This window comes from Equus quagga, chromosome 7, assembly GCF_021613505.1.
Source record: "Equus quagga isolate Etosha38 chromosome 7, UCLA_HA_Equagga_1.0, whole genome shotgun sequence".
In the NCBI taxonomy this organism is placed as follows: Eukaryota; Metazoa; Chordata; class Mammalia; order Perissodactyla; family Equidae; genus Equus; species Equus quagga.
In genome coordinates, this window is record NC_060273.1 from 24,996,562 (window position 1) to 25,024,158 (window position 27,597).

The following is a 27,597-nucleotide window of genomic DNA, read 5'->3' on the forward strand; positions in this document are numbered from 1 at the left end:
TGATAGGAACGCTGCACACCTTTGTGAGTGGGGCATCCTGATCAGCAGAATTCATTTTAGGTTTCAAGACTGAGACGGGGGTAAACAGGTTGCCCCCATGCAAATACCAGAGGAGGAGGGCCCTGCCCGGGAGCACTCACCCACCCTCAGATAGATCGCTCCTTTAAAAGAGGACCTTTGCCTTATGTGGGAGACCCACTCAGCTGTTCCAGGTAGATAGCTGTAACATCACCTCCAAGTTCACCTTGTCTCCATTCCAGCTCTTCGTATCTGTCAACTCGGGGTGCTCTGTGGTGTTCCATGGCTTCTCTTTGTCATGCTTTCAGCCTGGCCTCGCTCTGCTCAAACTTGTCCATCAAGATGAGCAAAATAATTCTGCCTTCCAGAGATCTGCCAATTTTTTCGGACTGATGATGGTCTCCCCTCCTCCTTATTTGATGCTTTTGTGATTTTATTCCATTTCATTCTTCTATACCATGATTTTAAAGGGATTTTAGAAGAGAGAAATATGTTCAGTTTCCCTACTTGAAATACTTTTTAGAGTTAACAGTATAAAGATTTCTGATGTCGTTAAAATTTTAGTAAATATCACTAATACACAACATACTAGATATGAATGTACTTTGCTTATTGGTTTCTCTAGTTTTAGATTTTTTTCTTGTTTTCTCCTTTCTTTTCTTATCTTTGTTTTTCTGTTTTAAATACAATACAATAAAACTTTTTGGTGCACAAATCTTTGACCATATCTCAGGATAGATTTCATACAGTCGAGTTATTGGGTCAAAGGGTGAGAACCATTTTTTAGGTTCTTGATACGTAATTGCTAAATTATTTTCTCTAAGCTGTTATTTCAACTGCTGCAAAGTACCAGTCTCAGTACATTCTCACCAGCATGTTAAAAACAGAAACCGACCAACAAACAAAGCCCTCCAACGCTGACAAAGCAGATAGCATAAAAATTGTATTTCTTTGGTTACTTGTGAGATCAACTATTATTTCCACATATTTGATTAGTTGTTTGTCTTTCCAGTTTTGTGAATTGTCTATTTAGGTCCTTTTTGGACTCGTTTGCCTTTTACTTTTAGTTATGCTGTTTATAATGATCAGAAGTTTATATTTTTATGCCAGTAAGGCTCTCAAACTTTTCCTTTATAATTTCTTTAGTTACACTTCAACTTTGAATGTCTTTTAACGATGAAAGGTGAGTTAAATATTTACATATATTTCACTCTAGGTTTTTGATTATTTGATTTTTTTTTCTTGGTCTACTCCTTTTAAATAGTCTTACTGCATTGAATAGAATTTCTACAGTAGTGTTGGTTAATAGTGGAGGTAATGGACATCTTGTCTTTTTCTTTGTTTTAATGGCAATATGTCTGCAGTGGTTTTCAAAGTGGTGTGTGTAAGGTGTTCTTTTGGGGTGTAGGAAGAAAAGAGAAAGAGGAAGAAATGACGCTTCACTAACATCTGCTGAAGAGGCTCACATTGACACCCTCAGTTGCCCATATGCCCAGCAGTCCAATGTGATGGGTGTGATGTGTTTACGGAAGGTTCCACTTATGGGGGGGCATTGACAGTAAGACCTTCCTCATGCACTTATTTCCAGTGACTTGTGACACAAGGCCTGGCAAGGGGGATTTACAAATTAATTAGTTTTAACTAGACTGACACTCAGAAAATGGGCAAGATGTCTGACCAGAAGCTCCAGCTTTTGGATCATGTTGATCATGCAGGCCCAAGTGGACCTCAAGACAGTGGCTCAGCTGGCATTTCCTATGGTCCCCAAAGGAGAACTTCATCAGCTACTTTGTGAATTAAAACACTGACTAGCCCATCAGATTGGACAAAAGTTGACCAAAACAATTTAAAAACTTCAAAAAGGCTGTTTAAAATGTCAATCTATATTCGCTTTCATGAATAATGAGACCTGACCTAAATCTTTGAAATGAGATGGAAAATGACTGCAGATGGCTTTTATACCACAATAAAATGTGTGGCTTATTTTAGGGCAAAGTTCTTAAAAGAATTGTCAAACAAAGAAGAGTCACACACTGTCTCTCATAAACAGGCAAATGGTTCACATTTGCTGATCTTTTCTGAGATGTCAGGATGTTGTCTGCTACACACACTTAAGGACGGCATTTTAACCAAGATTGAGGAAATAACTGCTTTTCAAAGGAAACTCATGCTATGGAAAGAGCATTTTTGAAAATGGATGTTTTTGGAAATGTTTCAACCATTACGTGATTTTGTGGCTAAAAAAAATGATGTCCGTGTGCTGTCTACAAACCCAAATCTGTGAAGTTAAAAAATCTGGAAACAGAATTTTGTCAACTGTTTCAGAATCTTCCAAATGAAGAGATCGAGTGTTTTTTAGACCCATTTGTTAAAAATATGAAAATGCTACCTCTTTCAATCAGTTTGCAAAATCATCCATCGACATTAGGGAAGATGAAACTTTACCAGCCAAATATCAGCAAAAGTCTTGGCATGCTTGCAGGATGGAATTAAAGAGTGAATATTGTGATTTAGTAAATACTGCCAATGACATTTTTCTTTCATTTGGATCTGTGTCTCTTTCTGAGGTGTATTTTTGGTTATGGTGGATGTTAAAATCAAGTATGGAAATACACCCAACCTAACACCAGATCTTCAAATCACTGTATAACCAAGCGTTGTGTCACAATTTTCAATAAGCATGAATAATATTAAATCACATTGCTTCCAATAAAAAATCCAATTTCCATATTTTGAGAAAAAAATCATTCCTTTAAGCAGTTTTAAATTTATTAGTCTAGAATTGCACATAAAATTCCCGTATTTCAGAATGTTATGTATTTGTACTTTCTCTATTTGTTTTAATAAACTTGTTAGAGATTTGTCTAGTTTATTGCTTTTGTTTCAGAGAACCAGCTCTTTTAATTTATGTTTCCCAAGTCATCTCTTCCATTATTTCCTTTTTTCTGTTTTCTTAATTTATTTTGTTGTTATTTTTCAAAGAAGTTAGCATTGAAGGCTTAGCAAGCATTTATTTTTCCTTTCAAATAATGAGAGTGCTTAAATACCTCACATTTTATCTGAATACTGCTTTGCTACCATGCATATCCTGTTTTTAAAGAATTATTTCCATTTTTGTTATTTTAAAGGTAAACTGTAATTTTAATTTTACTCGAAACTTTGATCTAGGAAGTATTTAAGAGAGCATCTTAAAATTTCAATTTTAATCAGTAAGTTCTGGGGATCTACTGTACAGCATGATGACTTTAGTAATAATACTGTATTATATCGTTGAAAGTTGCCAAGAGTAGATCTTAAATGTTCTCATGACAAAAAAAGATGGTAATTATGTGACATGATGAAGGTGTCAGCTAACGCTATGGTCATATTCATATCATATTGCAATATATATGTGGATCAAATCAATACTTTGTACACCTGAAACATACACAATGTTATATGTCAAGAATACCTCCAAAAAGCTGGAAAAAATTTCAATTTTAGCTTTTAAAATATTGACTTTTATGATCGTTTCTACTTATATTCAACTGTGCTAGCCCTGCTTTGGAGCACCTTTTACTGAAGTTTTGTGGTCTGCTGTTTGATAAATTTTGTAAATGTTCCACACACATCTGAAAAGTGATCTCTGGGGGCTGTGGACACACATACACACACACAGACACACTATAAATCAGCCGTGATAGAAAATGTCTACATTTTTCATATCCTCTTTCTTTTTATTTTTTGTCCAAGTAATTTGTCACAGGCTTAGAAGATGTCTTTAAAGTCTTCACCAATTTTTTTTATCAGTTTTGCTTTATATTTAATTTATTTTTACTGTATAATGGTATGATATATGAGACATAGAGGTTTGTGACTAATATATTATCATTTTGGATTTTATCCTTTTTAAACATAAAATGACCTTCACTGTACTTTCAATGCTTTTTATTTTTCATTGTTTTGAAGTTAGAAGTTTCTTTTCTTTTCCATTTGCCTTAGAATCGTTTCCCATAATTTACTTTGTAAACTTCCCTACTCCTTTGGCTTGAAGGGACCCTCTAAAGGCAGCGGTGGGTTGAGATTCTGTCTTTATTGTGGCTGCTTGCTGTTCTGAAGGAAACTGGGTCTCATTTTGTTCCTTTGTGGGTAACCTGTATTTTCTACTGGATGCTCAGAGGACTTTTCCTCATCTTTGAAATTCAAAATGTCCAGGATATCTAGTTCTGTCAATGTGGTCGCTAAGGTAACTTGGATTCTTTTCCTGCTATAGACACAGAAATGCTGGATAAAATATAACACAAATCTAATCGTGTAGCTCTGCCAGTTGTTTGCCTTTGCTTGCTTGCTTACAGACTTATCCTTCTCCCTCCGTCTGCTCCACTCTGCATCGTAGGGACTGATCCTTGCAAACTGCATTTCCAGATTCCCTGGCCAAAGGGAGGCCAGCGGGATGATGAGAAGGCAGGGACAGAGAGGGAGGCTGGGGCACTCCTCCCTCTCTCTGCCTTTGACAAATGCCTCTGGCAATGCTTGTTTCTCTTCAGTGGCTCCTGCCCTGCATCTTAGCACGGTCTTCCTTCCACAGCCCCGGTTCCTGTTGGGCAGCCTCTACCATGGTTCTAGCTCCTTCTGGGCACCCCGACTTTCAGATTCTGGTAATGCCACCTTCGCCCTATGTCCCTCCAGACTAGGGGTTGGAAGAACTTTCTGCTATTGCTAATCTCTGATAACCATGCTCTGTTGGGTTTTTCAGCCCTTCTCACCACTTAGTAGATAGCTCACTGTTTCATGTTTTTTTATTGAACTACCTGACATGGGCTGTGTTTTCCTGACTATGCTCTAACTGATAAAATAACTTAGTGTGAAAGAAAGGAAGAGGAAATGCAGAGCCCAGAGAGGAGAGCGTAGGAGTGGGTGCTGCTGCGGAAGAGGAAAACCCAAAAAGGCTCTGGTCATTGGGAGTTTTAATGTCCGCACAGGGATGAAAGAAGTGGTCTTGGACCCAAAACAGCAGGAAGCAGGAAGTGAGACCCTGGTTTGGCTGCCCCTTCTATAAGTGGGGACTTAGATTCAACCTGCCCACTGCTCAGCAAAGTGGCAGAGATGCTTATTTCTGCCCAGAGCAATGGCTGCGGAATAAAAAGGCCCCAGTGGCAAATCAGAACTCCAAACCTGTGCCTCAGGGATGTCCAGTCCAAATTTACACTCCCACGTGGTGTAGGCATTCCAAGCCAAGAGTGAATGTACAAACTGGTCCTCAGCTGATGAAAAGCCTGTGGCACCTGTGCACGGGCGTGGATCTTTGAGCACAAAGGGAAAAGCAACACCTGCTGAAGATGCTGCTAGAGTTGTGCCCCACAAAAAAGTGACAAACCACACTGGGAAACTGTTTACTACTGGGAAAAGTCAGAGAAGTACAAAAGAGGATTAGTGCCTTAAGAAATTGAGATCACAGAATGATATTCTGAAAGAAAATATGAAGAGGTAAAAGAATAAAAATTATAATGAAAGATTCATGCTCAGTGAAAAGTAAGGGGTAGATTTATAAAAGAAGCAAATTAAACTGCTAGAAATGGAAAACGTTCATTAAGATGAAAAACTCAGCGGACAGTTTAAGCCACAAGTTACAAAAGAAAAAGAGTTTGTGATTTTGAAAGTAATTTTGGGGAATTACTTATAAGATACAAAGAAAGATAAAAATATGAAAAAAATTTCAAAGAGTTTGAGAAACTTGGAAGATAAGTAATGTCTCAGTTAAGGTTTAGTTCAAGGACCAGTAACCACTCTGGGTATTGTAGTCAGGAAGGAATTTAATACAGGGAATTTGATGCTTACAAGATTGTTGAAGGGCTGAAGGAGTGGATTAGGTGATCTTTAGATTGACTCCCAGAATAATTCAGAATCGACTCTCCAGGACAGTTACTACCACTGAGGCTGCTACTGGAGTGTGTTTGCTCTTCCTAAAACTTTCTCTTTACCCCTCAAAAGCTGGAGAATGGACCCTTGAAGCCATGATCCAAGGATTCAGAAGCCATTGTTACTCTTCATACCGTCACCGTGACTTCTTCCCAGCCAGGTAGCTGGGGAGTGGACAGTGGAATGTTGCCACAGGAAAATGTCATGTTTCCATCATTTTTCTTTCCTGTAGAAACAGCCAGAAGTGGTCAGGGAAAACGCCTTTATCCAGTGGCATGCTGGAGCCAGCTCATACCGGTTTGAGCCAATTGTTAAATTTTCAGTAATTTTATGAGCTGGTTATTAAACATACCCATTCTTAAATGAATGATAAATGAAATATAAACACATTCTCAAATGAACTACAAACTTACAATTAAATAAATTATAAAAATCAAAGGTGGTAAATACTAAAAACTCATTACTTCCTAAGTATTTGACTACATTTTATTATTGTCTATGATTTTGTAATCAATTTAATCTATGGTGGAAATAGTGTGTAATGGTGTACTGGTATACCACTGTGCATCTTTTCCCAATACCATGTTCAATGACATCATGTTGGTAGCTTCGAATTGGCCACGGTGGGAGTATTTACATCATGGAAATGGGAAAATGCTGCAAGACGTTTTTTGAGACCCAGTTAGTAAGCATTTACCAGTACACCACTGCTTTTGCTTCACTTCTACATTCCATACTTGTGCAAGTGCTTTTGTATACGGGAACTAAATCTCATCCAGAACTCTAGTAGCAGGAGAGTCTGGAAAATACACCTATTAGTTTTTCAATTTTCTCAGTCTGATGGAGTATGAATGGATGTTGGATGAGCCAATCAAGAGTACTGAGCTTGAATGAAGAGGTCCAAATACATCTAATAAAAATTTACGAAAGAGAGAATATAGATATTGGGAGAGAGCCTATATCTGAAAATATAGACTTAGAATTGTCTAGAATGAGTATTAACAGGTGAACAACAAGTAGACTTCTCAAGAGCAACAAATTATCTTCAGAGTAGTAAGGAAATAATTAGCTTATAATTCTTTACCAAGTTGAACTATAATTAAAATGAAATTGAGATATAGACCTTTTTCTTTTTGTTTTTTTTTTTGGTGAGGAAGATTAACCCTGAGCTAACATCTGTTGCCAATCTTCCTCTTTTTTTTTTTGCTTGAGGAAGACTAGCCCTGAGCTAACATCTGTGCCAATCATCCTCTATTTTGTATGTGGGTTGCTACCATAGCCTGGCTGATGAGTGGTGTATGTCCATGCCCAGTATCCAAACCTGTGAACCCCAGGCCACTGAAGCAGAGTGTGCCAAACTTAATCACTACACCATGGGGCCGGCTCCCTAGATATAGACATTTTAAAGACAAAGACTTAAAAAGCTTTCCATTTGCAGTTCCTCAATGAAAAAATTGCTAAATTCCCCTCATTGAGAAGGGAATTGAACCCAGAAGGAAAGAGTGTTCTGCAAGAAGCAACAGTAAACAGAAAAATTGGTAAACTTGTGGGAAAGTTTAGATAAGCATTGGTTGTAACATGCAACAATAACAACAACAACAATAATGATTAATTTTGGGGGGTTTAAGAGTAAAGTTGAACTGAAATATTGGACAATAACATGGAAGAACAAAGCAATCCAAAGATGATAAACAACCCAGTGGATAAAGATGAAAAGCAAATTTATAGAAGAGGAAATAAAAATGGCCAAAAACCATATAAAAAGATGCCTAAATTAGCAATCAGGGAAATCCAATTAAGGAAAATGGGACAGTCTGATAATACCAAGTGTTGACAAGACTACTGGGGAAACAGACATGCTTTTAGACTAATGGTGGTCTATAAATTGCCACAACCACTATGATGGTTTGAAAATATGTCCACAAATTCTTTGATACTCTATCTTTCAAAAAGTGGAGCCTAATTCCCCACTCCATGAGTGTGGGCTGTACTTAGTGACGCTTCTAATGAATAGAATGTGGCAAAAGTGATGGTGTATGATTTCTGACACCAAGTCATAAAAGCTCCCTCCATCTGTCTCTTGGATCACTTGTCCAGGGGAAGCCAGCTGCCAAGTCATAAGAACACTTGAGCAGCCCTATGGCGAGGCCCAAAAGGAAGTGAGACCTTTTATGAACAGCTAAGTGAGTGAACCTTCTTGAAGTTAGAGCCTTTGTCTCCAATCACATCTTCTGATGGTGGTAGACCTGGTCAATGTCTTGACTGCAACCTCAGGAGGCCTCCTGAGCCAGAACCACCCAGCTAAGCAACTCTTGATTCCTGACACACAGAACCTGTGAGATGATAAATATTTGTTGTTTTAAGCCACTAAGTTCAGAGATAATTTGTGATGTGGCAATAGGTAAATCAACCACTATGGAGAACAATTTGGCAAGATCCAGTAATACTGTATCTAGGTATGTAGGCTAGAGAAGTTCCTGCAAATGTATACAAAAAGACACACCTGAGGATATTCATTGCGTCATACTTTTCTGTCAATTGAATAATGGGTAAATAAATTGCAATATATTTATACAATGGAAAAACAATGGAGAAGTTAAAATAGAATTAACTAAGTGTGTGTTTATGGATTTTGATAAATTTCTAAAATTTAATATAGAGTGAATTGTGCAAGTTGCAAAAGCATATGTATGGTGTGATATTATTGATGTAAATTTAAAGGTATATACAGCAATACTATAATATATTCTATATGGTTACATTTAAATGCAGAAAAACTTAAAAACATGGAGGGCAAGGATACATTCCACCTCCAGAATAGAGGTGTAGTTGTGGAGGGAGGTGGAAGAATAGAATAGATGGGCAAGGCTTCAATGTAATACATTACTTCTTTAAAAAGATCTGAAGCAAATAAAGCGAAATATTGGCCTGTGTTCAATCTGGGTGGTGAGTCCATGGGAGCATTATATTATTTGCTGAATTTTCTGTTTGTTTGAAATAATATTTATTGCTATTAATGTAGATTTTCATTCTGCTACTGTTTTGGGATGTCTTCTTTGCTTTGCAAAGGTCTGCACCTTTTCCAAATCAGCTTGCCTCTAACCTAATGTCTTTCTTTTTGACTTAATATCTCCTCACCTTATTCTGATATTTCCTTGTGAATTTGCATTCTTATTTCGTAGACAACCTGCTTTTTTACTTGTTTTTAAGGACATAACCAGAAACTTTGTAAAATTGTCTTCTTTCTTTATCGTATCATTGTTGACAATATGCTTCTTGGTCTACATCTTCTTGAAAGTGCTTCCTCCTCTAACGATGCAGAACTTTTATACAAACCCCCACATTGGTGTTTTCTGCTTACTCATTGCTATCTGATTTGAGCTCCATCCAAACCCTGTTTGCCAATTGGCATGCCCCTGCAGGATCTTAACAAGGGTACACAATTGTTTTATAAGTGCTTGGCAAACACCCAGGGTCTAGCTGGCATTCCTCTAGTGCATCTTTGCTGGAGTAAGATGGGATCTTCTTGTCCCTATAACTTAAATCTTGGACTCTGAGGAGGAGACAGACATTTCTGGGGTATCTGAGGTCTTCTGCAGTACTTCCTTAATCAAAAGCAATGCATGAAAAAAAGCCATAATCCCCATAGGTCATTGCTCCTAGGGTCGTTCTCACAAACACCCGTGCCTGCAGCAAATTTCACATCTTCCTGTGTAGGGTCCATGGTCCATGCCTCACACCCTTCCATTGCTATCCGTGTTGCATATGGGAGGTATGATTCCTGAGTAGCTAGAGGAAGGGGGTTCCTGCTTCACCGTGGTGCTAAGGACAGTGGCGATTTGACCTTGGCTGCTTTTAAAAAGCAATTCCAACGTAGCCAGAAGAGTGATTCTCTGATGTCATGGTTGGTCATCCCTGAGTCGCTGAAAAAGAAGAGAATTTGGGTAGATAAAAATTTCTTGTTATCCCTTTACTATCTGACTCTGTTATTTAGTTTCTGAATTCAAAGTGTCGGTATGCCACTGATTATTTGTCATTCTAATCCTAATGTGGTGACTTAATGGAAGCTTCTTCCATACCCTGGTGCTGTCAGGAATATCGTTAGTTTTGTGTCCCTTTGTGGGTATTTTTAGGGGAATTTGACAAAGGCCTTATCGGGGTCGGCTAGGCTCTTTAACTTTAGAATGCAAGGTCAACATAGCCCCTTGTATGTCTGGTAATTAGAGGACAGGAACCCCTGTCAAGTCTGCAGTAGATTCCACACACTCCAGACACTCTACCGAGAGCCCAGACTTCAGCTGAGGTCTTGCAGCTCCTTTCCAAAGTCCATCTAAGACTTTAAAAAATCTTAACTTCTTTGAAAAAGTATCGGAGACAAGTTAAAATGCATTTCTCTGGATATCTTTCCTCTTCTCTTTGTGGTCCATTACCAGAAATTTGTGCAACTTAAATACTTTAGAGCAGTGCTTCTTAAACTGTTAGTGGGGAAAGACTAGTTTTTTTTTTTTTAAAGTTCCAGTCCTTGGCAGACTGATACTTTTGTAAAATAAGGTAAGAATGAATCACTGTAAAAAGAAATTAAAAAGCAACGATATACAAAAATCAAGTCAACTGGTCACATGCTTAGATCTTTGGACAATGCTATAAAAATTTCAATGCATTCTCTCAATTCCTGTGCTTATCTCATTCAGACCAGCAACAAACAGTGTTCGACTGGCCGTGGTCCACAGACCACACTTTGAGTAGCACTGTTTCAGAGGCCATGCAGAATTATGTTTGGTACACTCTTTGTCCAGAATAATAATATCAGACTATAGCAATGTGCCAGGGTCTTAGGTACTGTAGTGAAAAAAAGTGGAAGGTGTGTTAGTCTGCGTTCTCCAGAGAAACATAATCAACAGAGTATGTATAGAAAGAGATTTATTATAAGGAACTGGCTTACATGATTGTGGAGGCTGAGAAGTCTCAAAATCTGCGGTTGGCAAGTTGGAGACCCAGGGGAGCCTATGGTGTAAACTCCAGTCTGAATCTGAGTCCAAGTCCAAGGGCAGGAGAAGACGTGCTCCAGCTCGGCAGTCAGGCAGAGAGAATGAGTTCTCCCTAACTCTGCCTTATGTTCTATTCGGGCCTCCAACAGATTAGGTAAGGCCCACCCACATTAGGGAGGACAGTCTGCTTTACTCAGTCGACCCATTCAAATATTAACGTCATTCAGAAACATCCTCACAGACACACCTAGAATAACGTTTAACCAAATATCTGGGCACCCTGTGGCCCAGTCAAGTTGACAGATAAAATAAACCATCGCTGCAGGGCATCATCTCAAGTCACTGTGAACGGGGCTCTTCAGCTTATTGCTCTGCCAAGAAATATACCAGTTCCTGGATCCTGAAAACAGGAGCTACCTCTTTTGTTTTTAACTTCCCGACACCTTGTCCATTATGTGACCATGGAGCCAGCCTCCCTGGAGCCCAGGAAATAGACTCTTCTTCAGCTCTGATGCTTTCCATTCAAACAGCCTCCTCCTCCAGATTCAGCCAGCTGCTTGCTGACACCACCCCCTGGTGCTCTGCTGCTCACACGCCGGATCCCTCAGCACCGTGATGCACCAAGCCGGCCAGCTTCTCTCTGAAGCTCCCCCTCTGCCAGGTCCTTACTGACCCTCCTTCAAAACCCAGCATGTTTTATCTTCCACCTAATGCATCCAAGACCTGCTTTGTCCTGGATCCTGCTTCACAGAATCCTTAGCAAGTAATTTACTGATGATATTTACTGAGAATGTGCCTGGTGCTAAGTCTGGTGCTTTCCATACCTTATCTTATTTCATATTTACAAAAATACTATTCAGTATGTATCAAAACCCTACTTTTACAGAGAATGAGACCTAGGCTTACAGAGGGTAAGTAACTTACCTACATGGCTATTAAGCGCAGAGCTATGATTTAAATCTAACACTGTTTTTGATGAGAAAGTCCTGATTCTTGACCATGAAACCATATTGCCCTACCAAAAATACAAATTATTCACATGATAAACAATCTCTTTAATATTTCTCAATGAGTAAAATTGCTGTTGAAAATATTTATATTTTTTCACCTCCACGTAAGGATCCGTCTTTAAGTTTTAGTTCAACACCATGGTTGTCTTTGCTGGTGAACTTGTCTGTTTCCCTTCCTTAGCCAAAGAGAGGCTCTTAAAGCTTGGGCTCTTAAAGCTCCATCAGTGGCTTTTAGCAAAATTTAGTCCTTAATTGCAGCAGCTGTTTTTAGCTTACTTGGGATAATGTTCTTCCCTTTCCTGAACATGACTTTATTTATCGATATGGATAGTTCACTTGCACATTTCTGGAACTTCCCGCTGGACTTTGAGCATTTTGGCTGCAGAGACTGATGAACTGAATGTGTACCTAATTTTGTAAGCTGATTTTTCCGGAAGCAAATTGTGTTGATCTATCAAGTGGGATTCAGATATGACCAGTTTTCTCTGCACTATCTGCTAGGGAGTGGCTTGGATATGTTCGTTTGAGTATAACCTTGTAACTGAGGCTGTAAAAATTTGTGTGGTGAATCCAAAGCTTCAGACAGCCAGATAAAGGCGGTAATGGGAAGATATTTACAAAATGCTGGGGAACTAACGTGATGAGTGGCGAAATGGGAAGGAAGGCTGTCAGCGCCTCTACTCACCTGCGTGGGGCTCTCTCTGGGTAGTGAAATTAGATAAGATCAGTGAGGGTGTCTTTGCATGTTTATGAAGGACTTATAGGATGGTTAAAATAACAGCTGGTGAGGCTCCAGGATCTTGGGGGGCCAGTGCCGAGGGGGAAGCTGGAAACACATAGGAAGCGTTAACCGGTGTTGACTTCTCATCCCCAAGACTGGGAACCTGTCCACACTGAAATGACCACAGCACAATGGTCAGGAGTGGCCTAACTCGTATGTCTGATTCTCACTTTTAAACCTCTTTGGTCTGAAATTTAACTTAGAGACAAGAAGAGATGGTAATTGAAGCGTCCTTGCAGAGAAAGATTCTTGAATTCTATTTATGTGTAGAGAGAGCCTCCCCAACGGCTGGGAGGGTGAGGTCTGACTGATAATCAGCTAAAGATATACCCCTTATAATTGGCAAATGTGTGCACACTTTGTATCTAGCATCCGGCCATTTGTGATCGGCTTGGGGAGGTATAATTTGTTAGCTGTGGAAAGAGTTAAGGGTGGTTGGGAGGCTGACACCTGCCTCTTGCCTCAGCCATGTGTCTGTTTTACTTTTCGGGGCCCAGAACATTTGGGAGAGTTCTCCCAGTTGTATGATGAGTGCAAAGTACCTTTCATAGAAATAAAGGAATCAGGAAGTGTGGTGTATTTTTTTGGAAGATAATTAATTCATTTTTAGACATGTTGGGTTTGAAATGAGAGTTTGACGTCTGGATGGAACTGTCTAGTGCTCAGCCGAGGCTGCTTAGTTGCAGTAGCACTAAGGAGGCTTGTGTTCCAGAACTGATTCTTTCACTAACTGGCTTTGTGCTCTTGGTCAAGCCCTGTTACTTTTAGGAGTCTCGTTGGTTGGTCTCTAAGTCAGCAGCTCTCAGCCCAAACAGGGACATGCTGGTGTGTGCTCTAGACTGGAGGGAGAGAGTGGAGGGGGTGTCCTGCAGGGCCTGTCACTCAGTGGTGTCCCAGGGAAGAGAAGACAGGAGCCCTCACTCCCTAGTGCCTGCCAGCTCCAACATCCCGTGATCAGTGACTTGAGTGTGCTCTGAGGGATGGCAAGGTTTGGGTGCCCTGAGCAGTCATCCTCAGAGACTAACCTTCTGTTGGCTGTCTTTTCCTGTAATTTACACCTTGTTACCCAGCAGTGCCCAGAGGGGCCGCTTGGGCCACTTCAGCTTATGGTACAGATGAAAACTTTAGTGCCAAGGGGACTCTAAAGTGACATACACGAGTCTGATAGGTGTATGGGGAGAGAGCTCAGGGGTCATTTCTCTCCCACAGAACCCCTGGTGGGAGGCCCTCAGCCTCTCCTTGAATGCCCTCAGTGGCGGGGAGATTACTTCTTCCCGTGCTGCCCAGCTGACCCTTCTGGAGCTCTGTTCAGAAGGTGTCCTTTACCCGTCCCTTATAATTCACTCCGCATACTTCCTACCCATTCCCTAATTCCGCTCAGAGGCTTATCGGTCCTTGGTCCTCTTAGCCCCCTTTCCACATGGGGAAGCAGAACCTTATGTGCTCAGTGACTCACCTATCATGACAGCCGGGTTCTTTCTGCTGTGGAGAGGCCCACCTTTCTAATTGCCCTTCCTCTTTCTGTTCTGTGCCTGCTCTTTCATTCTCCTTATGCCTCTCTTCCCTCCCCCCTACCTTAGCCTGGAGGCTCCGGCCTGCCTTGTGCTTGTGGGAACTTCTAAGCCCCAGTGGTGGCTGCCTGGGCAGAGGAGCTTTGCCTGGAGGGCTTGTTATTCTGGTCCAAGGGGATGCTTTAGTTTCCTGTGAGAATGCTGGAAGCTGCTTCGTTCTGGGGCACTGTAAGGCATCACTTACCTTTGCAGCAGGGCAGGTGTGAGTGGTATCTCAGAGGGGTGTGCTCGTAAGCCACTCATACAAGCAGGCGTCTGCATCCCAGGCAGTGTGGGGGCTACTTCTCAGAGGTGCAGACTGCTGTATGTGTTTACTTAGAGCCCGGGCATCTCCCCGCTCTGTGAGTGCTGTGTGAGTGGAACACCTGCTTTACCTGGGAGAAGAGAAACGCTTGGATCTCCCCATGGTCACAGCCAGGACACCCTGTCCCTGGGCAGCCCAGCATTTCTTGGATGCAGAGCCCTTTCTGACAAGGACTGAGAAAGAGTTTATCAGGCCAAGAAAAGGAGCAGGGCGTATTCTTGTTTGCATGGAGAGAGGGTTTTATGATGACATGGTGTCCCACAGTCTGCAAAGACAACATGGTTCAAATTCATAATTAAATGGGAAAAATGAAGTAAGACATGAATTGAAGGGAAGGATAGAACTTGAGATCATTTAAGATTGTTCAGGCCAAGGGGACCCTGGAATTTTCTGACTTTCCCTCTAGAAATGTTATTGTTATTTTAAAAGTGACACTGGCCATCTGAAAACTGAGGTGGTCCTTGAAGGAAGGAAAAGAAGAATGAATGATGATGTCTCTTTCCCCGCCCCCTGCTCTCCTGTGAACAGGGAGAAGATGCCTTTCCACCATGTGACCGCTGGCCTGTTGTACAAGGGGAATTACCTCAACCGCTCTCTCTCTGCTGGCAGCGACAGCGAGCAGCTTGCTAACATCTCTGTGGAGGAGCTAGACGGTAAGGAGCCAGCCCTGTCTGGGAGGTTAGCCACCCAAGGGAGGCATTTGTGGCTATTGTGCATCTAAGGTGAAAGCACCAGCCTCTGCCCACCAGTTGTGTCCAAATCTAACCGTGGTACAGTGGGAAAGAGTTCAGAGATAAATCTGCCTAAGTGACTTCTTTGTGTGGGACAGACCTTATAGCCTGAAAGATCTATGGTGAATATTTTGGTTTCTTGGATACTGACTGAGGGGATAGCCTTCAACTCCCAAAATGTATTTTCCAGGTTATGGAATCTTTGTCGCCAGTAGTGTTGTCGTGTTTTCATATTGTCATTTACGATGGGGCCCAGGTGCAGGGGAGGTTGAAGCCCTGCTAACTGCTGTCTCTTGATTTGTGGCCATGGTGCTCTGAATCCTTATCCAGATCAGAATCATCTGGAAGCCATGTCAAGGTGGGAAGGACAGCAATTATTTTAATTGCCCCTGTCCCTTTGCAACACAGTACAGCTCTGGGTACTCAGGGCAGGGTTAGGGATGGGAACAAACCTGGGAATAGGAGGACCACATTCATCCTGGGACAGGGCCCCACAGTCTCCCCATGGGTAAACTAACCCTTTGATTAGAAAAAATTAAAAAGAGGAAGAAGGAATTTTTTTCTAGAATAGAGAATTAGGTTGGTTCAGCCAGATGCTGTACCTAGGTGCTATATCTGCTGAGGCCAAACCAGAATCAGTTTTCCCTAGTGTTTGGAGTGCTGTGTTTCGTGTGACACCATTTTAAAACGTGAAGTTTAAATTTACTTTCTAAAACAGAGAAGTCAAAATTACCCCAGATGGCCCACATCTTTGCTCTGTAAGTGTGCTTTCTCTGTGCACAGTTCTCGCAAGGGGAAGTTGGGAGATGCGGCTCTGGGTCAGGGAGGCCAAACTTGCTTCCTGATCAGCGGGAGATGAGGAAAGCGAAGGTTAGGGCCCAGGGATAGTTTTCCTGCTCTTGTCCTCTTGGTGTGCTTGCTTCTCTAGAGTGTGCTTATTTACAGGAACGCAGGAGGGCTGGGTCCGAGGAGAGGCTGGGATGTTAGAGGATGTGGGAGTGATGTGGGAGGAGCCTGGCTCCTTCGGGCCAGCAGCTGCTCACTGCAGTCTGGACAGAGACTGGTGGCCGGAGAGAAGAGCAGGCCCTTCGGATCTCCTGGCCTTCAGTTGGCCAACGGACATTTGGATACAGGACACAGAAGGAAGCAATAGAGCCCTGACCACCTCCAAAGTGAGTCTGGCCTGGTGACCGTAAAGAAGGCCGAGGCAGGGGCTGGCCCCATGGCAGAGTGGTTACATTCACATGCTTCACTTTAGCAGCCCTGGGTTCACAGGTTCGGATCTCGGGCGTGGACATACACATCGTTCATTATATCATTCTGTGGAGGTGTCCCACATGCAAAATAGAGGAAGATTGAGATAGATGTTAGCTCAGTGACAATCTTCCTAACAAAAAAAAAAGCAAAAAAAAAAACCGGAAGGCCCAGGCTGGGCTGGCTGCGTTTGGTAGGCAAGGTGAGGCCCAGGCTTTCCTGCACCCTGGGAGTGGAGATTAGGGCAGGTGATGCACTGATTTGGGTGGGTTTGCGTCATGTTTGAGTAGGTTCCCTGGGTTTAGTCATCAGGTAGCAGGAAGGACTGGGAGCCTCATGGTGGGGCCCTGCTGAGTGGAGGCCCCGAGAACTGGTGCCTCTTGAAGAGGCTGTGAATACCAACCAAATGAAGTTGGGAAATCATCTGTGGCTTTCACACATCCTGGCTTTCACATCTCCCTCCTTCCTCCCTCTCCACTTTGCCATGAATAATCAAGACATGATTTCTCCAAGGCTTTTTTCTCTGTTAAATCTGGGCACCTCTGGGGTACACAGCTTTTCAAGAGGACGATGGCTGGCTTTCAGCCCTTCTCCTCGCTTGGGGTGCCTGGCAGAAATGGCCTCCATGTTCTTGGGCAAGCAGTAGAGCCGAGGAGCTGGTTTCACTCAGGCCGAGGCAGCCGAGCAGGGCTGAAGCACGTCTTCTCCGCAGGTGCGGTGAGCAGGCAGTGATGCTACAGCCCTCCAGCCCAGGTGGGCAGACTTAGCAGTGGAAGCCCTGGTCGGGGTCCCTGATCCAGCGAAGCTGGGCTTTATGGCCTGAGGCTGGCAAGTGAGGATGCTGTGTTTGTCCTTCAGGAAGGTAATCCAGGCTCTTAGCTTGGAGAAGGGCCATTTATTTTCTGACAGAAGATTCCTTCTGCTTATTTATCTATTTTTTGCCAAGGTGAACCCTGAGTTATGACTGCTCGTGCTTTATTATGAGCACCTCGGGGCTCTGGGCAGGGCTGTGCAGATGCATGCTGAGTTTAGAGCAGGTGGCAGGGTCTGCAAACGAACTGGCCCAAATCAGTTTAGATGACCGTGGGTTGGTTCTTGGGGAAGCCGAAGTTTCTGAGGTTTTTGCTGTTTGCTGTTCTCTTGGGCCTGCCTCGTGTCAAGCCAAGCCCTAAAGTCCTGCAGCTCGGGGCCACTCTTTTATCCTCAGAGGATGTGTGGTGTTGCACAGGGAGTTGGTGTATTGGACGCTGCTGGACATTGAAGCATCCTTTGTGGTCCAGCTACTGTCCTCCCTTACTGCTCCCCTCTCCCCACCCCGCAGTGGCTCTAGCTTTCTGCATATGGGTTACGTGGGACAGGTTCCCCCACCTGATTAGTGTTCATCACTAGGGATGGAATGCCCATTTTCTTCAGTGTAAGGGTCAAAGGCACCCAGTCCTTGAGTGATTACCCTCTGAGACCAGGCGTGAAAAGAGCCACTCCCCACGCAGACCATCTCCAGCTGCCGTTCACTCTGGGAAGTTTCTATTTCTTCTCTTTAAACAAAGATCAGGAGGAAATAATGCAAAGCTGCATCAAGTTGGCCAAATTGGAGTTGGAAATCACCCAACAAACTCAGCAACGAGGAATTGGTTGAGACATTCATTCATTCATTCATATTCATTCATTTACTCATTCCTATTCATTCATTCATTCCAGGAATGTTTACCCAAATGATTTCTGGGTGGAGGAGGAAATCAACTAAGTATCATATTTGTTGCCTGTGCCTGAGGAGTTTGCAATCTACCCATAGAGTTTATGTACATACAAAATTTATAAGCAGTCTCTTGTACATTTTAGAGTGTGTCATGTGGAATTTTATTACACATAGGAATTATAATTTTTTCAAAACAGTTTTCTCAATGCTATTTATTGAATAATCTTGTTCTGCTATCCTAATCTTAATTAAATTTGCTTCTATCTGAAGTTCATTCATTTTCATTGATATGTGGTATTCCATTGTATATAAATATACCTCAGTTTCTATATCTGTTCGATTCAGGTGGATATTTGGGTTGTTTCCAGTTTGGGGCTATTCAGATATAACTCAGCCATCTCTTGTGCAACTGTGATGTTAGGGCATGCTCTCCTCACAGCTCCCTCATGGCTGGTGTGAAATGTCTGAGTTTGGGTATTTCACATTATTTTTGCCAGTAACAGTGTCAGCCCCTCAGATGGCTGTCTTGGGTCTTCCTTTTAGCTTAGCTTAGTTTGCTCTCACATCTTTGATGGCTGTTATTTCTGTTTTTTCTTCAGGAATGCCTTCCATTTAATGCTGGATCTTCACTCTTTGTTTTCCACAATATGTGTCTCTTCTCACATTATTTTTCCCTTTTTGCATTTCTGCATTCATTCTTAAGTTTGTCTTCCACATGACTGATTCAGTTGTCTGCAGCCATTCAAAAAATTTCTTTATTATTACCTTTAGAGCCTATTTTGCTTATAGATGAAAGTTTCAGTTTATTTGTAGCCTGATTTTGTTTTAGTAGCTCTCCTTTTTTTCCCAACTTTTTGGTCAATGTATACCACAGAATATAGAATATAATACAGTATAATAAAATACAGTACAATACAGTATGATACAGAAAACTACTAATGTGCAGTTCAGTTCTTATGGAACGTGAAACATGCACCAACCACCTGGGTTAGGGAATGAGGTGTTACTGGCACCCTGCAGTCCCCGAGGGCCCTCCCCAACCTCTCTTCCTCGAAGACAACCACTGTCCTGACGTTCTGTCATCGCTGAAGTGTGTTTGGTTTTCCCTTCAGCTCAGTGGGGTCATGCCATATCTCTTCTTTTGTGTCCAGCCTCTTGTCCTCAACATTATATTTGCAAGATTCCACCATGTTTTTTGACGGTAGCTGAAGTTCATTCATTGTCATTAATGTATGTGTTCCATTTTCTATAAATAAGCCTCAATTTATTTATCTGTTATTCTGGACAGGTGTTCGAGTTGTTTCCAGTTTGCAGCTGCTAGGACATACTCTAAGCGTCCTCCATTTTGTTGCTGCTGTGCTCTTAGGATGTGCTCTCCTCATGGCTCTCTCTTCCTGTTTTACTGGGGCCATATTTTTTTTACTCTCTTCCAACTCTTTGTCTTATTCAGAACAACTTGTACACAGTTTATGGAAGTCTCTTCTGTTATTATCATAAATTATATACTACCTTTATTTTGCATTAGGAGATGTTTTTATATGGTCCTTTTTGCTTTTTGCTGTTCTGCTTTGTGTCTTAACAATTAAAGTTCTCTGTAGGCCCCGTATCTGTTAGCAAACAAGGTTTGCAAAGAATCTTTAGCTTTCTTCATTCCACCTTTACTTTATCTCAGCCCTGGGATAACTTTCCCCTTTTCTGCCCCAGCTGGAGAATCCAGTTTCTAGGAGACATTCACCTGGTTCATGGTTGCTGGGCAGAGGTGGGGTCTTGATTGTCCCGACTGTTGAGTTCACTCCCTAGGTCACAGATTTGTCTAACTCCTTGTGCTTCCCCTCTCCGGTTCTCCTTCATGTTTCCAAACTAGTATCCAGCATTCAGCGATCCCAGGTACATTCTGGTTCTCATCTCCCCTCTGCAAATCATACACGATGGGACATACCAACCTGTGACTCCAGTTATTCTTTGAGAGTTGTGTTCCGTAAATGAGCTTAGCAAAAGGGTGCTGCTGAGGTGGGTTTGGGTTGGGGACTAGATCATCATGGAAAACAGTTGCTATGAAATAGGGAGCAACTGCTCGATTTGCTCATCAGTGTAGCCTCTGAGACCTGACAGGGCCAGTGGTGATGGGTCGATGTCTTCCTTCCATATGTGCCACTGTAGTTCCCACAGTGGGTGGCAATTGTGTTTCTCCAGTTTCATTGGTGTTGCAATTAGCAAAAATTCTCCTCAGCCTCTGACATGTGTACATGTCTCAAGGTTAATATTTCTGGTGATGTGGCTATACATATATTTTTGGGGTATTAATTTGAGTTTGGGAGTGGATGTATCAATCCGCCACCTTTTCGTCACGAAGCCCTATTTTAGTAGCTGGCTAAACTTCATTTAGACTGATCCAGAGTCACTGCCTCAGTGACCCCTGTTTGCCTAATCCAATGGACCCTCAGTATTTATTCTTGACTTTCTGCAGCATCTGGCAGTGCTGCTCACACCCTTGCTTTTGAAGTTTGTCACTGCTTTGGAATCCATGTCGCTGGCTGACTCTCCTTCCACCTCTTTTCTACCTCTTTGTCATTTCCACTGTTCCTGTGTGCCCCTCATCTTCTGCCCATTCCTTATGCACTATTGTCTCTTGGGGTTGTTTTTTCTTGTCCCAAAGGGGATCTTTGTGCTGATTGCCTCAAGATGCGCATCTTCAATCCTTTCCTCCCTCCTGCATTTTAGACCTGCTACCTACAGTCCTGTGCAGATGTCCCACAAGTTCCTTAAACTCTAAAGACCCAAAGCTGAACTGATTTTCTTTTTTCTCCAAAACTGCCCTCCTCTGGAATTTTTCTCAGGAAATGATATCACTTTATACCCAGTCAGCCGCAGGGTAATTTGAGAGTCATCCTTGGTTCCTCTTTTTCTCTTGCTCTCTGCATATAATTGGCAAAGTCCTGCAGATCTTGACCTCTCACCTTATCTCCTAACTATCTTTCCTGTTTAACCACATTGCTATTGTCTTGGGCCGGGTCCCCACCTCCTAGGCAACTAGTCTCTGGAAGTTCATCTCCTTGTGCCTTGTCCATGATATCCTCCCATATCAATCCACTTCCATTTCCTTAGAGGGAAGCTTCTCAAATACATACTTTATTAGGTTGTCTCTCTGCTTACAACTTTTTTCGTCTTGTCCTACAAATATATAAATATATATGTTTAATATTTTTTAATTTTAAAAAATTTTCAAATCTACAGAGGTTTTAGAAAGTACAGTGAATGCCTGCATACTCTTCATTTAATTGTTAATATCACAGCATTTGCTTTCTCTCTCTTTCCCATTCTCCCAACGCGCACACACACACATACACACATAATTTTTTGAGTTCTAGAATTTTAATTATGTTCTTTTTGATAGTTTCCATTTCTCTTCTGAAATACTCTGTTTACTCATTAAAACAATATTTTTCTTCAATTCTTTAGACATATTTTCCTATATTTATAATAGTTCCTTAATGTCTTTATGTCCAAAAGCCAACAGCTAGGCTCTAAGCCATCTTAGGGTTGGTTTTTATTGTCTCCTTTTTTCAGATGGTCAACTTTTCTTGTTTCTTTCATGCCTGTTAATCTTGGACTCTATACTGAACATTGTGAATGTTATATTATAGAGACTCTGTGTTCTCCTATCTTTCTCTGAAGGGGGCTGGTTTTTACTCTAGTAAGTCATTCAGTTACTAGCTGACCACCTTAAACTTGTGTAGGTTTGGTTTTATGCTTTGCTGGGGTAGATCTGTGAAGTCCCAAGGTATCTCCCAGGTGCCTCTAACTTGGCAGGGACTCGGCCTCCAGACTCTGTCTTCCTTGTGGATCTTGTCAGGGCTTGGTTTTAGGGTTTGTTCAGGCAGGTCTACCGTAGGCCTTTAGAGTGTGTTCCTTACTCTTAAGATGTGGTCTTTCTAGTGTCTCAGCTGGATGCCTGGGGTATTAATGAGATTTTTCAGACATCTCCTAAGGCTGCTTAAATTCTGGTTTCTGTTTTCCATTCTCCACCTCATAGCACCTGCTTCCTGGTCAGTCTGGTGTAATTTCAACTTGCACATGGGTAGCCCAGCCTTCAGCCAAGTATTCATAGGGAACACAGACACAGACTTCTGGAGCCCCCTCTCTGCATAGTTTTCTTCTCTCTGCTGCCTTACCCCACAGATTATAGCTCCTTCAACTACCCCTAAGTATGAACTGTGGCTGGGAAAATGTCCTCAGGAAGAGAACCAGGGTGGATATTGGGGCTCACCATGTGAATTTCCTTTCTCCCTGCAATTGCAATTCTGTGCTACCTGTTGTCTACTCTCTGAAAACAGTTGCTTTACATATTTTGTTCAGTTTTATGATTGTACATGGTGGGAGGGTTATTCTTGTGCCAGTTACCAAAAGTTTTTTATTAATAATTTATTTTTTTACCTGAACCAGTTAAAACTAATTTTCAACCATCATAGCACTTTATCCTTTAAAACTTCACTTCTGCTTATAATTCTTAAATGGCTCTCTACAGCCTGCAGCTGTGTTAGCTATACCTAAACACTGTAACACAGCATATGAAGTCCTGTGTGGCCTGAACCCTTCCTTTTTGTCTGCTTTGACTTCCTACTTGCCTTCCAGATGGTTCCCTGCTGCCTCTGGATCTTTCCTGCTTCTCTGCCTTTGTTCTAGCTGCTTGTGTCAGGAATGTTCTGTCTACCTGGGAAAAACCTACTCATCTTTTAATTTTCAACATTGTCGTTGTTGTGATCATCATCACAGATGAAGTTTATTGAGTGCTTACCATGGGTTAGGAACTGTCCAAAAAGTGCATTACGTGAGTTGACTCATTTGATCCTTTCAATAATCCTATGATGGAGGTACTATTATTAGCCCCATTTTTGCAAATGTGGAAAATGGAGACTTTCAATAACCTTGTTCGAGGTCACGTAACTAGCATGTGTTAGAACTGAGATGCGAACTCCACCTGACTTCAGAGCTCATGCCTTTTAAGTTTTGTGCTCTGAATTCTCCTCCCTGCTAGATAAGACCCTTTGTGCCTTCCTGGCACCTCATGTCACCATCATATATATCACTGCCACCACTGTGACACGTGGGTGAGAACTTGGCTGATTAATCAAACTTTCAGTGGGTGGAGAGATATTTTTAAATCTCTGTGAGAGCCCAGTGTGCTCCTCACTGGGAGCAGAAGTAGAGTGCAGTCCGGGGAGGGCTGATGGTGGGCATGAGTTCATGCCAGAAGGAGGCTGGCTCCTGTGCCTTGAGCTCTGAGGAGCCCCTCCCCACCGCCACCCATCTGGTCCATCATATATTTTCTTGTAAAGAAGAGTCTCCTCCCCGCCCCCCTTTTTTCCTCCTCTACTGTGCTGCTTGATTTAAAAATCCCAGAGGCACACCCTACGTGCCTTTTTTGAGATACTTCCCTCTACAGGCTTTTCAAGAAGAGTTTTAAGGAGGCAGAAACATTATCGTCACAAGAAGAGAAGCTCTCAAGTCTTATCTGAGAAGGCTGATGGCTCAGAGTTCTCTCCTCCAGAGGAGGTGATAAAACCTACACAATGAACCACATCATCCAGCAGGAGTGGGAGTGCCAGATATACAGCTCTGCTCCTGAGCTAGGAATTAGCCTTACAACCTGGGCCTTTTATCCACCTGGGTACCTTCCTCCTGGAGGCTTGACCTGCCTTTGAGCCTTGAGAGGGAAGTCTTTTGTGGAGAGTTGTGAAGCTTTGTTAGCAGAGCCAAGGAGGGATTTCTCTGATGGTAGCTGCTTCCAAGGGCCCACTCCTTAAAGGGACATTTGCTTAAGTCTTCTTGTGGTTTTCTGCATCTTGTTCTGAAAATGCATTTTGATAGCTGTGGCCAAGAAGGAAACCTGAGTACCATCCCTGCCACTTTCATTTTATTCATTTGTAATTTATGTTCTGCCTGCTTCCAAAAGTGATCGAGACATCATATGATAAAAGAAGAAATATAAACTGCAAAGGCTGTCAGAGTAGAAATAGAAAAAAAAAATTCACATGTAAAGAGGAAGAAAAAAACATGACGGCCCCTAAAATGAATACATTTACTGTGAATGAGCATTAAATTTAGCTCCAAGCTTCCAGCTGGTTGGAGCAAAAAGCTAACACGATTTACCTTGTTCCAATGACAGCTTAAAGTGTCCCATTGGAAGAATGGTCTTCTCATTTAAATAGGAGCCCTTTGGCCTATAATTAAAAAAAACCAATATACAACCATTTTGTACTGTTATTTCAGAGATTTGGGGGGGCTTTCAACTTTTTTTCACCCTCAAACTTCTAAGGATTTTATTTTTATTTTTTTATCTATTTTTACTAGTAATAGTGGCTTGTGATGGTGGTGATTCTCAGTGAAGGAGGAGGTGCTAATCTTAGGCTCTCCAGATGCAGAGAGATGAGGGCAGATTGTAGTTTAAAAAGCCTTCCCACCAGATGATTCTAAGTAACCCATGTAGAATATGTTTCTCTGATTCTTACTTCTAAGAACCCTGCTTGAGATAGTACTCAGAAGTGATATCTTGGTACAAAAGTTCAAGGATCTGCCTCATAAAGCATGACCTTGACTTGGGATATTTGAGGAACAAGAGTTACCAACCATTCATCTCTATGGTAAAACAACCTTGATATTATTCCTATGGAACCTTCCACTCTCAACAGACATGCATCCTAATAGATGTAGTAAGGTAATTAAGCCCCCTCGTGCTTCCCCAGATAACTAAATAAGTTAACCTGTTGAGTAGAATTGTTCAGCATTATCCATCTGGATGCTGAAGAGAGTTTGCCAAGACTCATCATTTTGATGTTGGCTTCATTGATACTGAGCTGTTTCTCCTGGTGGTAATTGGCGAACAGCAGATTCAACTGTTTCCTGGGGCTACTCAAGGATGTGATATTAGCAATATGTTCTAGCAGGGATGGCTCACTGGTCTTTCCCCTTCACAGTGGCATTCAGAGAATCTCATCTAAACACTACTCCAAGTCATTTAAAAGCAGATGCTGAGCTGGGACACAGCCGTTTAAAATCCACGTTCTTTATCAGGATGGTCATTTCTGCTTTCTCTAATTCTCAAGCTGGAAGAGCACTGGATTTACATTGAGACCTGTATTGCTATATTGCCGTATAACAAATTACTCCAAAACTTACTGATTTAAAATGAAAAAACATTTTTATGTCACAGTTTCTGTGGATCAGGAATTCAATAGTGGCATAGATGGTTGCTTTGGCCAAATGTCTTTCAAAAGATTGTAGTTAAGACATTTGCTGGGACTGTAATAATCTGAAGGCTTGACAGGGGCTGGGGAATCCAATTCCAAGCTCACTCACATGGTTGTTGGCTGGAGGCCTCAATTCTTTCCTTGAGGACCTCTCCATAGAACTGCTCGAGTGACTTATGACATGGGATTTGGCTTTTCCTAGAATGAATGATCATTTTATGCCTTGTCTCAGATGTTACATATTGTCTCTTCTGCCATATATATTCATTAAGAGTGAGTCATGGAATACAGCCCACACTTAAGATGAGTGAAATTAGTCTCCATCTTTTGAGGGCAGGAGTATCAAAGAATTAGTAGGTATATTTTAAAACTACCAAAGACCATACAAGTTAGTTTGGAGATGGTTTCTAGCTATTGAATTGAAAGCTAATGAAATGTTATAGAAAGTTCTAAAATCATACCTAGAAGTTTCTTTATGCAGTGAAGAGGAGAGAACCAATGGTCATTGGTGTAAAAATAAGACTTAAAACCTACCTGGTCTTGATGGAGTAGGGTCTCTGCAGTCCCTCAGATCGGGGTTCCTCTCAGTACTACTTAGCAGCTGCAACAGAGATTCTTATCACCTCCCCAATATCATTTCTTCCTTAATAGTAGAAATTTCATCTGGATAAATGGATACTAGAATAAAGACTACAGTCTCCTTAAGAGCTAGGTGTGGCCATATTAGTAAATTCTGGCCAATGGGATGTAAGCAGAAATGACATTGGGCCAGTTTGGTGCACTTTGCCTCTTCTTTATCCTTTCCTCCTTATTACTGGAATGGGAATGTCATCATCTACCATGAAGACAAAGAGTCTCACCCTTGGATGATAGAGTGGTGAGCTGGGAGGACAATAGGTGCCTGTGGATTGTGGTAGTAGAACAGAGAGAGACCAACTTCTATCTTGGTTGTTGTCACTCACAACTGAACCTAAACCCAGCAGCCATGTCACCACAAAGTAATCCAACCTCTAAACCCATTTACCAATTTTTAAATTAGTGTCTTACATAAAATACTACTCTTAAGAATCTCCCACTTACTGCTTTTGAGGGTGAAGTATTCTTGTAGAAGATTAAGAATGATGGATCTATAATTTCGAAGCATTGGAGGTTTGTCCTTTTTCTAATGTGTATATTGACTATATTTTAAATTCATCTGTTGAAATGTTCAACGAGATGAAAGGGGTGGGGCCAGGAGGGAAGGCTAGATGGCAGAGACCTTGGTGGCCTCCTGGAGGACATTGACTTTTGGTGGATTTGTCTCATCCTTGAGTGCAGGGCCCATGTACTTCACGTTCGTCCCTGTGAGCAAACCTGGGGAAAGTACAGGCACAGAGTGACCACTCAGAAATACTTGCTGAATAAATGAATGCCATTTATTCAACAAGGAAATGAATGTCCTCTGATGGGAGAAGGTGTCTCCAAGTGGGCTTATTGTTCCCAATTATTCATTCTATAATGAGGGTGGAATTGAGATGATACATATGGCAGTGAAGCATGGTTGATGGTCCATGGACTCTAAAGAATCAAATGACATACTTCAGTGCTCTATGAGTTCTGTTTTTCTCACCTGTACAATGTGGATAATAGTATATATTTATAGGAATAATATGAGGTAAATATGCAGAATGAGTTACTGTTGCGTATTGGGCATGTAGTAAGTGCCCGATAAATAGTGACAGTAGTTGTTGCTATTATTGTGGTGATGATAATGATGACAATGATGACAACAAGACACATCAGAGAAAGGACTATCACTCCCACATTAGGGCAAGTTGGCTCTTCAGAGGAAAAAGCAAAACACTAGCCAGTGTCCTATGGAGTTATTCTGTCAGGACAGGCTCGCTTCAGGATGTGAATGCCCATAATTGAAAGGCCTGTCAATGTGGAAGTATCTAGACACTCCATCATGATTCTCTGTCTTAGCTCTAAGTCCATAAGGACACCTTTCCTACTCACGTCCGGCCCAACCCCAGCACTTTATCTGTCAAAGACCCTGACCTCATTGGTATGGAGGTCAGAGTCTAAATTGTCAAAGAAAGGAGAAGACAAGAGACCCA

At 41.8% G+C, this 27,597-nt stretch overlaps 1 protein-coding gene across 1 annotated transcript in view; it reads left to right on the forward strand.

Moving 5' to 3' along the window:
• The window catches only part of CALN1 (calneuron 1), a 463,893-nt gene that overhangs the window by 100,138 nt on the left and 336,158 nt on the right, over positions 1–27,597 (forward strand). Inside the window, exon 2 of the mRNA XM_046665286.1 lies at positions 15,103–15,223. Coding sequence (XP_046521242.1) covers positions 15,103–15,223 — 121 coding nt within the window. The remainder of the gene's footprint in view (positions 1–15,102; positions 15,224–27,597) is intronic.